Source organism: Solanum dulcamara, chromosome 11 (assembly GCF_947179165.1).
Source record: "Solanum dulcamara chromosome 11, daSolDulc1.2, whole genome shotgun sequence".
NCBI classification, from domain to species: Eukaryota; Viridiplantae; Streptophyta; class Magnoliopsida; order Solanales; family Solanaceae; genus Solanum; species Solanum dulcamara.
The window spans coordinates 57,741,932-57,757,998 of NC_077247.1; the positions used below are offsets into that span (position 1 = coordinate 57,741,932).

At 36.1% G+C, this 16,067-nt stretch overlaps 2 protein-coding genes across 6 annotated transcripts; one reads left to right on the plus strand and one right to left on the minus strand.

Annotated features, from left to right (window-relative positions):
- Positions 1-2,852: 2,852 nt before the first annotated feature.
- LOC129873789 (uncharacterized) lies at positions 2,853-11,109 on the plus strand. 2 transcript variants are annotated; one of them, XM_055948967.1, is made up of 14 exons: positions 2,853-3,014; positions 3,169-3,317; positions 3,401-3,490; positions 6,694-6,759; positions 6,911-6,976; positions 7,247-7,332; positions 7,423-7,468; positions 7,575-7,629; positions 8,626-8,706; positions 8,823-8,957; positions 9,080-9,228; positions 9,333-9,437; positions 9,975-10,127; positions 10,732-11,109. In XM_055948967.1, exons 2-14 carry the CDS (start codon positions 3,297-3,299, stop codon positions 10,792-10,794), a joined length of 1,116 nt encoding a protein of 371 aa, XP_055804942.1. In that variant the 5' UTR covers positions 2,853-3,014; positions 3,169-3,296; the 3' UTR covers positions 10,795-11,109. The 2 variants fall into 2 exon arrangements, with proteins under 2 accessions (XP_055804942.1, XP_055804941.1); XM_055948966.1 differs by having other exon boundaries at positions 2,854-3,014; positions 9,077-9,228.
- Positions 11,110-11,573: 464 nt separating this feature from the next.
- LOC129873787 (uncharacterized) lies at positions 11,574-14,689 on the minus strand. Of its 4 annotated transcripts, none has more exons than XM_055948964.1 (5): positions 14,504-14,689; positions 13,194-13,807; positions 12,269-12,557; positions 11,957-12,038; positions 11,574-11,854 (listed from the first exon to the last, which is right to left on the minus strand). In XM_055948964.1, the coding sequence occupies exons 2-5, from the start codon at positions 13,738-13,740 to the stop codon at positions 11,648-11,650; spliced, it is 1,125 nt and encodes a 374-aa protein (XP_055804939.1). In that variant the 5' UTR covers positions 13,741-13,807; positions 14,504-14,689; the 3' UTR covers positions 11,574-11,647. The 4 variants fall into 4 exon arrangements, with proteins under 4 accessions (XP_055804939.1, XP_055804940.1, XP_055804937.1 ...); XM_055948965.1 differs by having other exon boundaries at positions 12,269-12,539; positions 14,504-14,688; XM_055948962.1 differs by having other exon boundaries at positions 12,269-12,578; positions 14,504-14,688.
- Positions 14,690-16,067: the final 1,378 nt, after the last annotated feature.

The window sequence follows — 16,067 nt, forward strand, 5'->3', positions numbered from 1 at the left end:
AAATAAACAAAAGACTGGTATTGGGTGAGAATAATATAATATATTGCCAGCTGTTTGAAGTTTGAACTTCTCAAAGTCCATTACTATACTCCTATAGTATTTGTTAAGCATATGTCCATGTAAAGCCACTCAGCTTCTTCACCAGCCTTGTCTAAAGCTATAAATTCTAACTTCATTGTAAAGCGGGCGATGCATGTCTGTTTTGATGATTTCCAAAACACTGCTCCTCCACCAACGGTGAAAATATATCCACTTGTGGATTTAACTTCAGATGATCCGGTGATCCAGTTTGCATCACTATATCCCTCAACTACTGCGGGATATTTATTATAATGCAAAACATAGTTTTGGGTGTGTTTACCCCAAGACTCGTTTCATTGCCATCCAATGAGTTTGATTGGGATTATTCGTGAATCAACTCAACTTGCTAATAGCACATGTTATATCTGGTCGTGTACAATTCATAATATACATCAAACTTTCTAAAACTCGTGCATAGTCTAACTGTGAGTCACTTTTACCTTTATTCTTTTGAAGTGCAAAGCTTACATCAATTGGAGTTTTTGCAACATTAAATTTTAAATACTTGAACTTATCAAGAATGGTTTCAATATAATGTGACTGTGATAATTCTAGACCTTGTGGAGTTTTATGGATCCTAATTCCTAAGATTAAGTCACCAACCCCTAAGTCTTTCATGTCAAATTTGCTAGCAAGTATACGCTTCGTAGCATTTACATCGGCAATGTCTTTACTCATTATCAACATGTCATCAACATATAAACAAACAATGACTTCATGATTTGGAGTATTTTTAATGTAAACACATTTGTCACACTCATTAATCTTAAATCCATTTGCCATTGTTTGATCAAATTTCGCATGTCATTGTTTAGGTGCTTGTTTAAGTCCATAAAGTGACTTAACAAGTTTGCACACTTTTCTTTCTTTACCTGGAACTACGAAAATCTTAGGTTGTTCCGTGTAAATTTCTTCATCCAATTCTCCATTTAAGAAAGCCGTCTTAACATCCATTTGGTGAATTTCAAGACCATATACAGTTGCAAGTGCCACTAACACCCGAATAGATGTTATTCTTGTTACCGGCGAGTATGTGTCAAAGTAATCAAGTCCTTCTTTTTGTTTATAACCTTTGACCACAAGTCTTGCCTTATATTTATCAATAGTGCCATCAGCTTTTATTTTCCTTTTAAATATCCATTTTGATCCTAAAGGTTTATTTCTAGGAGGAAGATCAACCAATTCCCATGTATGGTTATTTAAAATTGATTGAATCTCACTATTGATTGCCTCTTTTCAAAATGCTGAATCAGAAGAAGACATTGCAGCTTTAAATGTTTGAGACTCATTTTCAAGCAAAAATGTCACAAAATCTGGTCCAAAGAAAGTAGATTGAGTCGTTTATACATAAAAAATTGTCATGTAATTTATAATCAATTAAACTTAATGTTACTTTGGTTGAACTAATATTATTGTTATAAAATTCATTGAATTTTGATAAGAAACTACGATAATTAGATAGTCAATTTATTGAAACTTTTCATATTAACTTTTTATGTTTTTTCTTCTTTTTATCGGCAATGTTAAGCTGAAATTATAGTTTGAAAATATCTTTTTAGCAATTTTCTAAGCATAGGCAACATCAAGATCGTGACTTGATTTGTATTATTTTCTTTTTATGCACTGCTTATTGAAAAATGTCAAATGGGGACATCAATTATTTCAAAATATATTTAATTTCGCGCGAAGCACGGATAAATACACTAATTGATTGTACAGGACCAAAACAAGTTTTTTTTTTTCTTCTTTTTTCGTTCCTTATTCATCAACAAAAGGTAAAGTTCGAATGTTGTATTGAGTAGTAAGAGTAATAATTATGTTGCTTATACTCTTTTGTAATGTTTTAGACTGTAATAGTAGAGTACGCTATTGAAATTACATGTATTTATATAAAACAAACAACTTGTGGTGAGTGGAGGGCTATAGGAAGGACTCAAACAATTTTATAAAAGATTTGGTGATTTTTAATTCAATGATCAACTAGAGTCAGGGACGGCTTTATGTGAAGAACAAGGGCGGGGGTTACTGGCACCCGTTAATAGTAAGGTGCCAGTAACTTGTATATATAGTATAGGTGTATATATCTTTCATGTATATATGATATAGGTTTATATATCTAAAACATAATTGGTATGTATTATTTTGTAACAATTTCAAATATATTTAATAAACTAAATAGTTTACTACAAATATAATCATATTTTATTTACATAGAAAAATAGCCCAAATCATAGAAAATATACCGTGTCTATATAGTATAGCTTGCTAAAAGTCATAAAAAGTATACATTGACTATACAATATAAAATACTTATACATGAGTTATACACTGATTATACATTATGATATATTCAAAAACTGAATATAGCTTGACTATATATGAAATATACACTGCCTATTTAGCAAATGACAATTTTTTTTGATAATTACTTTTGCAGAATGACCATGTGGCATAATTATCCTTATTATGTTCCCTTGAATAATCAAACGAAAATTAGGCGTTATGCATGAAGGATTTCCTTCGAGTGGTTTAGTAGGTTGGGCTTGAGACTTTCATGTTGGAGGTTTCAAGTTTGAAATCCCTTACTAGCAAAAAATAAAGGATTTGCCTTTCGAATCGAGCAAGAATTTTACTCTGTGCGTACCCAAAAGTTAGCGGCTACAGGTTTCTTTGTCATAAAAAACAAAATAATAATTCCATGAAGGGTTATATAGCAATTCCAGAGGGGTTATAATTACAATTTTAATAACTTAGGCATCGGCTGGGTATACATTTAAGAGAGCCTGGGCCCTAAAGGGATTATAGAACGCACGGGACAGATAGGAGCGGTGGCTTGGGGTTTGAAGGAGCTGAGCGGCGCGAGGAAGAGCGAGCGAGCGGAGCGGAGCGGAGTGAGAGAGCGAGTTAGGGTTTTGTTAATCGGAATCACGAAGGTCAGTGGAGCGCGTAAATCTAATTTAGCACTCGTTGTGATTTTAATTTCTTTTGGTATCGGAAGATCTAGAGAAACCGGTGAGTTTGTTATGAAATATGATGATGACGATGATATTTGTGTGTGAGAAAGAGGTGTGTGTCTGTTACGTGCAGGAAGAATCGTCGTGTGTGAGCGATTCATTTATAGAGAGAGGTGTGGTGAGATCGCGAGAGCGAGTTGAGTGTATATCCAACGATTTCCACTCTCCGCTAATCAATTTATCAGAGAAGTCTTCGATACCATGTCGGAGAGGAAGCTCGTGGTAAGTTTTGACTTCCATTTTTGATTTTCATTGCATGTTGTTGCCTTTAGTTACATGTTAATGTGATTACTTCTCGATTTTAGGTTTTAGGCATCCCATGGGACGTGGATACAGAAGGTTTAAGAGAATATATGATCAAATACGGAGACTTGGAGGACTGTATTGTGATGAAGGTCGGTCTAAACAGCTACTTTGACTTTTATGATATGTATTTGTTTCAGATATACAGCAGTTCCAAAGACTTTAATGGACTAACTGGGTGTACTCTTGTTTTTAGTGTTGAAAATGCTTTTTTTTTGTTGAATTGCACTTATATCAGAAATGGAGATATCAAATCTGTGTTACACAAGGCTATATATTTATTTTCTGGTGGAAAGCTTGTTGTATCATGTATGGTGAAACAAAAACACAAGGACTTCCATTCCCCCAAACTCTTTGTCCTAGTTGTTGTTAGGAAAAGGTTGTTGTTTCCACTACTTAAAAAATTTAGCAGCACTGTCCACTTGAGAGATGTCACTTTTAGAATTCAACCAAGAACGTGTCCCAAATTGGCTTATTTCTTGTAAACTACAGTGGTGGGCACATGAGAATTGGGTCTGAGAACAAAATCGTGTCTAGTAGATTGCATTGGGTTCCTTCTTCATAAGGTAAACATATGTATTCATCATCCCATGAAGGGGCTTGTATCAATATTTACAATTGCATAAGGCCTTCTGGATTTTTGAAGGAATATAGTGTTCCAAGGACCACCACCAACATACCAAGTGCTCCAAGGACCACAACAACATACCAAGTGCTTCAAGGACCAAATAGCAAAAATGTCATATAGGACTAGATGCTACCATTTGTATGCTCAGTGCTCCTACTTTACATGATTGTGTTCGTCTCCAATGCATTCTTTATTGTCCATTTTCTTCTTTATGATAATAGGTTAATTGCCTTAACTTACACTCCATTCCAATTTGTGCCACACTATTTTCTTTCTAGTCATTCTTTAGAAATGACATTTTTCTATATTAAGTAATAATTTAACTTTAAACTACAGATTTTGCCCCTAATGATATGATTTATAGACACAAAAATCTATCGCTTATCTTGGACACAAGTTCCAATTTTTTTTATTTGTTTTTTAAATTTCGTGCTCAATCAAACACATTCGCATAAATTGGGACGGAGGGAGTACCAAAATGGTCATGTTTTTTTTTGATGACAAAGGAAATCTTCAACCGCTATCTTTTGGGTGTGCATAGTGTAAAACCCCCGCTTCTATGCAATAGTTCGCTAACCACACAGGAGAGGTAGCATTAAAGAAGTCTGGTGCGACGAGCTCGACCCGGAAGACAAACCCCTTACTTTTGCTGACAAGAGATTTTGAACTTGAGACCTCCAACATGGAAGTACCAAGCCCAAACCACTGGGCCACCTCGAATGGTCCAAAATGTTCATGCTTGTGTACTTTTATTCTGGTGTGTTTTCCCTATCACTTCGTTGATTGCTTTCCTAGCAAGTTTAAATATAAAATCAACAGTGTATTCGGAGATTGATCTCTTTTACTAATTTCCTAAAAAATGTGTCTAGTTTAATTAGTTATAATATAGAAAGAAGGCGTAAGTACCACACTTAACTATAGGCGAAATCCCAATGACACACCTTAACTATTTTAAAGTATAATGAAGGGGATTCTTGGAGTAACTAGTAAAGTTGCTGCCATGTGATCAGGAGGTCACGGGTTCAAGTCTTGAAAACAGCCTCTGGCAAAAATGCAAGTTAAGACTGCGTACAATAGACCCTTGTGGTCGGGCCCTTCTCCGGACCCTGCGCAGAGCGGGAACTTTAGTACACCAGACTGCCTTTTTTATTTTAAAATATAATAAATACACCCTTTGGTGTTGAGATGGCATAGAGAGTGTTCTCTCTTTTAGAGGCATGAGAGAGACGGAAATGAAGTATTAAAATTTGATTAATATGAACACGTGTTCATTTTTAATTGGACATTTTTACAATTAATTAGTACACATTAAAACTTAACTTGATATCTTTTTAATTAGTTTTCTTTTTTTCTTTGTGAAGTAGAGTCAATTTTTATCATTTTTAGAAATACAATTAATTTTTCACGACATATTTAAATTGCTGGAGAATTTTTTTCGGTGTTTTTCATCAATTTGTATAGTATCGGGAGAATTTTTCTTTTCCTTTTCATTCTTTACTCAAACACTTAACATGAGATTTTTTTTTGCATATTAGGGATTTAAATAGGCAACATATAAAAAACACAATTTAAATTAAAGCCCTTTTTTTAAAAAAATAATAGGTTTTTTAATTACCTTCCCCCTCCTCAATTATCCCAGTCATACCCCAACTCCCCCCCTCTCAACTCTCCATCGTTACAAAACGTAGTCCCACCCCCAACCCGCTTTAGTTCTCCATTGTAATAACACCCCGCCTTCTCTTCTCTTGCCACTTCAATCAGCCGTTACTTCATCTTGCCCAAACAATTTTTGAGTGAGAAACAATTGTGTTTCTCAACCCAAAATTGTTTTTCTTAACCCAAATTCAACTAGATAAAAATATCCCAACATCCAATTCTTCTCGGATTAGAGTTTTAATTTTGGGGTTGTTTCTTCAATGGAGATTTTGGATCAAGTTTTATGGGACTTATTTTTTTCTTCTTTTGCTGGGTCACGAACTTTAGTTGGATGCAAGAGACCTTACATTTTAAAATTAAAGTTGAATAACTTGAGTTATTGATGATTAGAGTGATTTCGTGATGGATTTGAAGGCGGGTGACAAATTATATGGTCTGTGTTTTGATGTTTGGTGATAGAAAAATGAATTTGATAGTAGATATTGAATCCGGTGGTGGTGAAGGGATTATGGTAGATTATAATTTTCATGGTGATTGCTATGAGTTTAATGGTGGAAATAGCGGGTTTAGTCTTTATGTGGTGGGTGTAGTGATGGTGTGGTGGGTGTAGTGATGGTAACGAAGGAGAAGGAATCAAATGAGATGGATGAGGGTAATGAAGGAGAATGAATCAAATGATCTGGAAAATATTTTGTTTTAGATTTGACAATTTATTGAAATGGCGCCGACATAACGATGATGTGGAGGCGAGGGTAAAACAACTCCCCTCATGTGAGTGCTTATATAGGTCTTAGGCTGTGTTTATTACACTTTAATATAATTCACGGGGTAATAAGACCCATTTATAGTTGAGGTTTGTCATTAGGATTTCTGCTACAGTTGAAGGGGGTACTTGTGCCTTCTCCCTATAATATATTTGCATTTTAGTTCTTTGAACGTTAATGTTCTTTCTGGCGCTAAGTTTCTTAACATCTTACTGAAGAAGACTAACGAGTATTGATCTTCATCTAGGAACGTGCTACTGGTCGTTCTCGTGGATTTGGCTATGTCACATTTGCTACAGTTGAGGATGCTAAGGTAACTTTGGTTTTAATTTGGTTTCATGTTATTGTTGCAATCATGTTTGTTTACTGTTCTCAAGTATAACTTTCTTACATTTTATGGCCTTGTTCTTTGTGGTTTTGATGCGAACTTGACTCACTATTCTTATGGATTTTGTATGATGCAGAATGCATTGTCTAAGGAACACTTTCTTGGAAACAGAATGCTAGAAGTGAAAGTGGCGACACCAAAGGTGCACTGCTCTTATACTTCATGAAAAAACTTTCTTTGTTACTTTAGTATTTCATCCAATGCTGTGCCATTACTATCTAGCCTGACTATTAATATATTGTAGTGGCTTGAGTTGATAGAATGGAACGGTTGGCATGGTTTATATTGATTTCTTCATTTGGTTGGACATGAAAATTGCATTTTATCAAGTGAAAGCTCATTTTTATAGTCATTGTGCCTCTAAATGTCTTAGTTGAGGTCTAATATATATGCTACTCAATTCTTTTGGCAGGAGGAGATGAGGGCTCCTGCAAAGAAAGTGACCCGGATTTTCGTTGCTAGGATTCCTCCGTCTGTGTCTGAAGCTACTTTCAGAGGGTATTTGTGAAGGATTGCTTAATTAAGATTATTTCTTGCTGGTTGGTTGTGCATTATTAGAATTTTAACTTATTTGATTTTCTTTTGCAGTTATTTTGAGAAGTTTGGTGAAATAACAGATCTATACATGCCAAAGGTTCCCCTTTCTCTTTGTGATATTAGTATTACATATTTGTGCTGTCTTGTTCTGGCACTAAATTATAGGATTCATGAAGTACTAATTACTCTTACCCAATCTGCAGGATCCATCTACCAAGGGACATCGTGGAATTGGGTTTATTACTTTTGCAAATGCTGGTATGTTTCCCATCCTTGATTTTTGCAGTTATTTTTCTCCTTTTCCAGGTATTTTCTGGCCACATTCAGTTATTCCTCTGCTTAATATCTAGCTATTAGGAACAGTTTTTTGACTAAATATAGGAACTTCATTTTTGGCAGGAATTGTATCTGATAGGAACTGTCTGTGAAAATTTCATGTATCCATCTTTCTATGGTTTTATGTAGAGACTTGCTTAGACACACTTTATATTTCAGGGAGGGAAAACATGGAGTGTTGTAATTGCATATATAGTTTTCTTTCTCTCTGCCGGGACATGCAATAATTTTCTCTGAATCTGTCTGCAGTGCATTTAGGATGTAACTGCTCTGACAAGCGCTCAAGTAGTGCAGCTAATTCTTAGAATTTGGATCAATAAGTTTACCTTGATTCAGTATAAATTCTTTTAATTGTTAACGATATGAAGATCTTTAACCTTTATGCATTAATCCATTACTTCTAAGAATTCACTTTCTTGATATTGAAACACATTTTCTTATTTTGGAATAAACAGCTCACTGGTCAGGTGTTTAACTCATCACCCAACAACGGTAAAAAAAATTCAATCTGGGGATCAACAATTTGTCGTTAATTCCACTATTGGTATATTGCCTTTCTGGGTGATTACTTTGAACCTGATCATGGGATAATGAGAAATGAATTTGACATTTGAAGAGTTCCTACTGTAGATCAGCAGAATTTCTTATTTGATCTCAGCCTTGATTCGTCCTCTAGCTTTTTTGTGTCAATTTGTATACACCCCCACTCCCCGGTACTGTTCCACTGGGAGTCTAGTTATACATTCTAGGTATTTTGAGTTACATGTTTTTTATCACCTTGTTTTTATTTTTTCACCTGGGTAGAGGCAGGACAGTCTCCTACATGCATGCTTATCATGTCTTCTGCAGACTGCAGTTTCTAGTCTGTTTTGTTATGATTTTCCTTTGAATTGAGTCACTTTTGGTTTCTTTGCCCAGAATCAGTTGATGATCTGATGAGTGACACGCACGAACTGGGAGGTTCCACAATTGTGGTTGACCGAGCAACACCCAAGGCAAGTTATACTTAACTGATATTTGATGGATCTCCTGGGTGATTCCAGATGTCACTGAATTTCACATGTTCTGTGATGATTCATTAAAAATTTACATTTTCTGCTAATGATTCTAGGAAGAAGATTTCAGACCTGTTAGTCGGATGTCTCAGGGTGGAGGATATGGTGCATATAATGCATATATTAGTGCAACCACTAGATATGCTGCGCTTGGTGCTCCAACCTTATATGATCATCCTAGTTCTATGTATGGAAGTAAGTAAGCAACAATGAACAGTAAATAATGACAAATATATCCTAAGCATAACCAACATCAGTCATGCCTCTTATTTAACACAATTTCTGTACTAAGAGAATTTAATTAAATAAACTAGGAGGAGGAGGAGGAGGTGGAGGAGGATTTCCATCTCGTGGCGGCATGGGCCAGAAGATCTTTGTTGGCCGACTACCTCAAGAGGCAACAACTGAAGATCTTCGCCAGTATTTTGGTAGATTTGGCCGTGTTTTAGATGTCTATGTTCCAAAGGTAAAGATTCTCTTATTTTATTGCTTGTTTGGTAGCAGATCTCGTCTTAAGTAACGTAGTAAATTGTAGAATTCTGTTAAGATGGTAATGGTTATCTGGTGTAGGATCCCAGAAGACCAGGGCACAGAGGGTTCGGTTTTGTTACATTTGCTGACGATGGTGTTGCGGATCGTGTTTCTCGAAGGCCTCATGAGATATGTGGACATCAGGTATTTGTTGGGATTACAAGAGCCAGCTTCTTTATCTTTTGTATCTCCATCCCCCAATGAAAACCATAGACCTTGAAGTATCAGTTGATCAGATTTTGAAATGAGACCATGAATGAGGAGAATCCATGGTCTGAGGATCAGATGTGGGGGAAATTCTTGTCCACTCTAGAGTCACTTGATGGGGTGATATCTTAAAACTCACTGGCCGGTGCCTAGGATGTTCTGCGGTCATTATAAGATTGTTTGAAGGTTAACTGTTTTTTGCAAAACTTAAATCTGTTGAAACTGGCCTGGCCATTTAGGGATGTACTGCAATGCGGTCACTAGAACGTTGTTCTGAAGATGATAAAGTTGTAACTGTTTGCTTTGCAAACCAAAATACATACATGAATGTGAAGTTAGCGTTTTGGGAGTTTGAACTTTTACCCTCCTAAAAGTAGAGCAGCTTGGGGGGTACCCTTTTGACTTCACTAATATCAGTGGTCTTCATGTTATGTTACGAGGAGTCTTATTCCTAGTTTTTACCTTGCTTTTCAGGTTGCAATTGATTCTGCCACTCCCCTTGATGATGCTGGTCCAAGTAATAATTACATGATGGATCCTCCTCCTCCTGCTCCTGAAGCATATGGGGGATACGGTGGTCCTATGCGTTCCTATGGCAGGATGTATGGGGGCCTAGATTATGATGATGTAAGTATTTGAACCTTAGCCATTCAATAAACTTCTGTCATCTTGTCCTTAACTTTGACCTCCATGATAGAATTGCTTTTATATTGTTAACATTATTGCCATGGAAAGGCATTTCTCTTTTCCACCTTGACTTTTTCTTTGGGTGATCTTGAATTTCAATCCTCCCCTGCCCCGCCAGAAAAATGGTCAATAACTGGACCTTCTTCCTGAGTCTTTCAGCTGTGTTCTGCCTGGACAATAATTTTGTTGGGGAAATTTGTTCTCCTTCTTTGACTGACCTAAGGGCTAAGCATGACAATGCGACGTGATGCTTTTTATGTGAATGAAAGAACACACTCATGTTTACGGCATCTTCCTATCGTTTCAGTGCAATGATTTCAACTAAAGGAGATGCCTTTTATCCTTTTCATATTTACCATTCTCAAAAAACAACTAATCACCCTGTTCATTGTACCTCTTTCCTTTCGTTTTTTTTCCAAGTTTGTTTCACATTGATATAATAACCTAAACCTTATGACCAGCCTGTTTCTTGTTAGTCCTTAACTGAATAGATGAAAATTCTGATAATAACCTTTACGTATGGGATGTTTTCTGGTTCTGACAGTGGGGTTACGGCCTGGGTGGGGGAAGACCTTCAAGAGCAGATATGAGATACAGGCCCTACTAGTTGGCCTGGGTGGAAGGAGACCTTCAAGAGCAGATTTGATATAAACGCCCTAGTAGCTATGTTGCAGGAAATCAGAATCTGTCTGAATTTCTAATGGGTGATGACATAGATATGTTATATTTGTCTCTGCACTGATATTTCTTTAATTTAACTGAAGGAGCAGTGCTGATGGATTGTTCAATTCACTTCATGTGTAATCCTTTGTATTGAAGTATCAAAGAAACAAAGAACGAGTGTATTTTCATATCCCTTAGTATAAACGTAGTAGTTAAGCAACATAATCAATTGGGTAATGTTTTATATTTGCTTGGCTGATTTGTTTGGATATCCATTCTAAGAGAGAGTAGTGGTTGCCTGGATTCATGGTTGTGGAAGTAAATAATTTAGAATGCTTTTGCTTCCCCCCCACATCCCCTGCCCAATTAACTACTGGTTGGATTAAATTGCAGTTTTTTAAATACAGCTGATTACTGTCAAAAATTGCATAATTCTATTTGCAAAGTTGAAACCAGTCAAAAATGATTTGGAGAGTAATTTACTTGAACTGTGACTTGGGAGTACTTGACAGATGGATTTTGCAATAAAAGATTTCCAACTTTTCTTGATTATAGGTAGTTTGGACCAGTGAAATATATATTATGTTGGTCTTTTAGTAACGGACATAAACCAGTCTTGGTGAATGTATTCCAGTTGCGTATTCCATGGTCGTGGATATATCAGCAGGTATAGAATTCCGCCAGACCCGGTGACAAGGTCTGTCTACATAGCCAAGAAGTAGGTTGAATACTGAATAAAGCAGTCAGCTATGATTTATATGTTCCTTGGATCACCAATAGCAAAGCCTGTACACACATTAAGGGGTACGGCAAACAAAGCAACTGCCAAATGAGGCAATCTTGAAATACTCCCTAAACGGAATGAGTCTGTTGGAATCCCTTTGAGACTGACGGGGCTGACTTTCTGAAGTTGCACGTCTCATATCTTGGGCCTTCACCTGAGCATGTCTAAGCTTGTTCAGAATCTTATCCATGGATGCCGACCTCCTCTTTTCTAGTTTCATCTGAAATGCAAATAATAGTTAAGTCCTTCGATGCTTGTCCTATCTTTTAGACAAGTACCAATTGTCTGGATAAATATATATGCATATTTATGGCGGACAGACCTCAAGCTTTTGGATTTCTGCTTCAGCTTTGGCCTTCTGCAAGTTCTCCCAAGCAGCGATCCTTGCTTCCTCTCTTTGCAACCTTCACAAATTGAGGAAATACGAAACTGTTAATACATATATAGTCTTTTTGCTCCTTGATCAATGCACCTACGGCTGTTCATTTCGCTACGTCATCCAAATAATTTCTACAAACTTGTGGAGAAATACACATAAAGGGATATACCAGTTCCCTTGAAAATGTGGAAAATTTGTACTCAAGGACAAGATAGGGTTATGAGAAGCAAAAACAAGCTTGAAATGCATGCTTACTTTGACATGCTCTTCGCTCCATCTGCAACATCCCATGGTGAAATAGACTCACTCACATCTGGTAATTCTTTCTTGGGTTTCCTCACCCGGCTTTTCCGAGATAGCCCTGAAATGAGGGCTCCTTTGTCAACCTGCACGTCTCTAATCTCGACTTTAGTATCATGCTGATTGCTCTGCTCCACTCCAGGAGGGATTGAAGATGTCCTTTCTTGGGGAGAAGCATGTGTACTGCCGTCAGGGCTCATTTGTGTTGCCATATCTCTCCTCGAAGCTGCACAGGAAACAGAATCTGGTTCCTTCTTGTCATCATCTGGCCATTGGATTCATCAACAACACAATACCATTGAATTACACACTTTACTAAAGACAAATCTTTCTCCCAATACCTCGCGTGTTGGTGATTTCACAATATCGTTTTATAACTGAACAATGGCCTTTTGCTTGTAAACTTAATAATGCTTATCAAACATCAACCAAATGGTGGAAATGAGGAAGGGACCGAGTGTAGTTAAGAAGCATGATTAAAATGATCTAACACTGCTTGCAATCCTAGAATAACAAGATGATTATTCATCTAAATCAGTTGTACAATTGCATACTGCTTTTGCATCTGTCATAGCACATAATTGTTGATTCATATGATAGAGAGTCCTCACGCTTAGATCTTAGTATAACTATCATCGAGGTTAGCTAACACGGTGTGAGCACCTTATCTTTCACTAGTTGGTGAGGGAATTGAATCCTTCACATAGTATAACTATGTAACACAACGGATTCGTGTAACTCTTTTTTTTCTTCGCAAATTGCATACAATTCATAATGATTAATGAGTAAATTCCATATGCATAGGCTAATGCAGAAGACATCTGCTATGATAACCAGTATAAAGCAGGCAAATTATCTGCAAAAGGGAAGAAATGTATACCTGGGGAGCTTGGTACTGAAGATTCACTGAACAAATCCGACAGACCAGGAGCACTAGTTGCTCGAGCCATACTATTCTCAGCATATAGACCACCAGAGTTTCCGTCAGCACCATAATGAATGGATACACCATCAGGGACCAGTACACCTGTTGTAAATGGTGAATTTGCAATGAAGTTACTTATACTTCCATCTTCTAAGATTGGCACAGAGGGCGAATAGTTCGGTAAGTACATACGGCCAGGTGCCCCAAGCGGTCCACTTTTTGACTTGGGGCGCCTGTAGGTTTGTGCATTTGGAGTTCTCCAAACGCCATAACTTGACACTGGGCTAGTAATCCACCTTTCAGCATCATCCCATTTTGAAGGCACTGTCCTTCCACTATTGAAAGGCATCAATGCAGTGGTACTAATATGCCTCCTGCCGCTGTTAGTCGGCAATGGGACTCGTTCGGAACTCCAGCCTTTCTGAAATCCTCTGACATTATTATCTCCATATTCTGGTGTTGCTGGGCTTGTATATAAACCCGAACTAGAATTCTGCTTCATGACTCTCAATAATGGGAAAATGCAAGCCACATCCTTCCTTCCCTTGTTAAATCTTGGAACAATGACCCTATCCAATTGGGTAAGAAATTAGAGACCATAAATCTAAACTAGGCTTTTTACTATCACACCACCACTATACATCCAAAATTAAGAAATGCTAACCAGGTATGGCCACATTTTGTTTTGAACAAATCTCATGAAAGCTATAAAGATACTTAAATCTTGAAATTGTGGTCAATTTTGGCAATTAAGTAATTTAGAGGTCACATTCTTCATAAGTCAGGAGAAGCCTTGGAGTAAATGGCCAAATATTGTCAGTAGTGGAACGAATTTATTACTAGTAGATTCAAAAGAAAATTGACACTTGAACAAATTTTTATTCTGCTTTTTAGTAGCTCAGTTGGTTAGCTAGTCATGTGAACTTTAATTTTATTGGTGAAAAATGGATTCTCAATTTGCAATCCCTTCCCTTTTCCCCTAAAAAGTAATAGTAATAATAATAAATGGACAAAAGCTTACAGAGAAGGCGTTTAATTAAGAGTAACTTCCGTCTGCAGAAGGTCAGAACAAGAGGTACAAAGCATCAATCAGCAAGAAAGTTGGTTATTCCTATTGCCACTTATGTACCTCTACTACACTAAGTTAATAAGGAAAAAAGTGCATGTTGCAGAACCCCGAAAAAGAATGAGAAAAATAGGGGAGAAGCAAAAAGCACAAAAAGTTTCAAAACTTTTAGCAGAAGTCGATTAAAGGTAAAGCTTACCCCTTTAACTACTAATGCAGAAGAGTTCAGCTTTTACCAACTTCTGTTGTGGTGCTCACAGCTTATTAATGTGAATCTTTGGTTACAGAGTGTGAAGAAAAGGTATTGGTAGTGACATCCCAAACAATTATTTAATACCCAGAGAGAAAGAGAAAAAAACAGAAAAGGAATAAACAAATGGGAGAAGGGCCACCTAGTGTGAAAAAAAATCAAGAATTTAATAATATAGATTATAGTAACAGGTTCGTTTTTCTAATTTACAGGGGATTTCAATGATTATGGGATGTTTGACGATTGGTCCTGCCAAATTACATTGTTAATATGTAATTAAAATATGCTTTATGTATATAATAAATATTTAATTTTTTTTTATATATTTTAAATTTTTTTAAATGAAAATTTGGATTCAAACTCAGACCGACAGAGCCAAGAAATGGGTGAGAGTTGGCACAAACAAGTTTGTCCAAAATAAATGGGCATTCCCACGTGAGTGAGTTGCTTAAATTAGGGATTATACTTTTTGGAGCATTGCCCCTAATTCCATGCATTTGTTTTCGTTTTTAACTTCTTTTTTTTAAAATGGCGCAGTTTAATTATTTCATTTTGTTATTTTTTATTAGCACATGTATCGAATAATTTTGCACACCAAACATTAAAGTCACATCCTAATAAATATTCTCTTTATTTAAAGTCTTTATCTTCTTTATTTCTTTTATCCTAAACAGTTTTTGAGGTGGGGGCCCCTGTAAATAGGAAGTGAGAATGGATGATATTTGATGACAATTATACCCTACATTGAATGATTCTAGAGGAGTTTTTAAAAGCAAATAGGCAGGACTAATTAAGGTCCTACCATACGTTGCTAAAGCAGCTTATAAGTATGTGAACATTGCAAAACAATTAATGGTACTTTCTTCAATAGATGTGGTTAAGTATCTCCCATTTTATGAGACTCTACCTTCTATTCGAATTTTTAGCTTGGGACAAATAACGAGTTTTCTTTTGGAGGAGACGCGCTACGAAAAATAAGAGAGGAAATAATAGGTACTCGAGAAATGAATTAAAATACATTGAAGATATTAGGTATTCAAGAAATGGATTAAAATACATTTGAGATAACTTGACCAGTAATATTATAATAGTACATTTTCTAGAATAAGCTAAGCATGAAGGCAGGGATAGTTATGGTTATAGTGTTGGGATAAGTTTTATTGGAAACACTAATCTAATCTTATGAAAAGAACACAAAGAAAGTATTATAGCACGGCTACATATATAATTCAAAAAGTTTGAAACACAAAAGGGACCCATAAACAAACAAAATAAAATGAAAGTTCATTGCACATGAGAAGCTCCTTTCTTTGTTAAGAATATATAGGTAAAGAGAGATACTCATAGTTCCACAATTTTAATTAGTTGATAGAAATATAAAATCTTGCTTAATTATGTAGTTGTAAAAGCAATTTTATGCATCTCTCCTCTAATCCAAAATCTTATCCTAGCTAAATAGTACAAGTGGACAATTAATTCCAGTGTACTAAATTTAATAGGGAAGTATTAAACA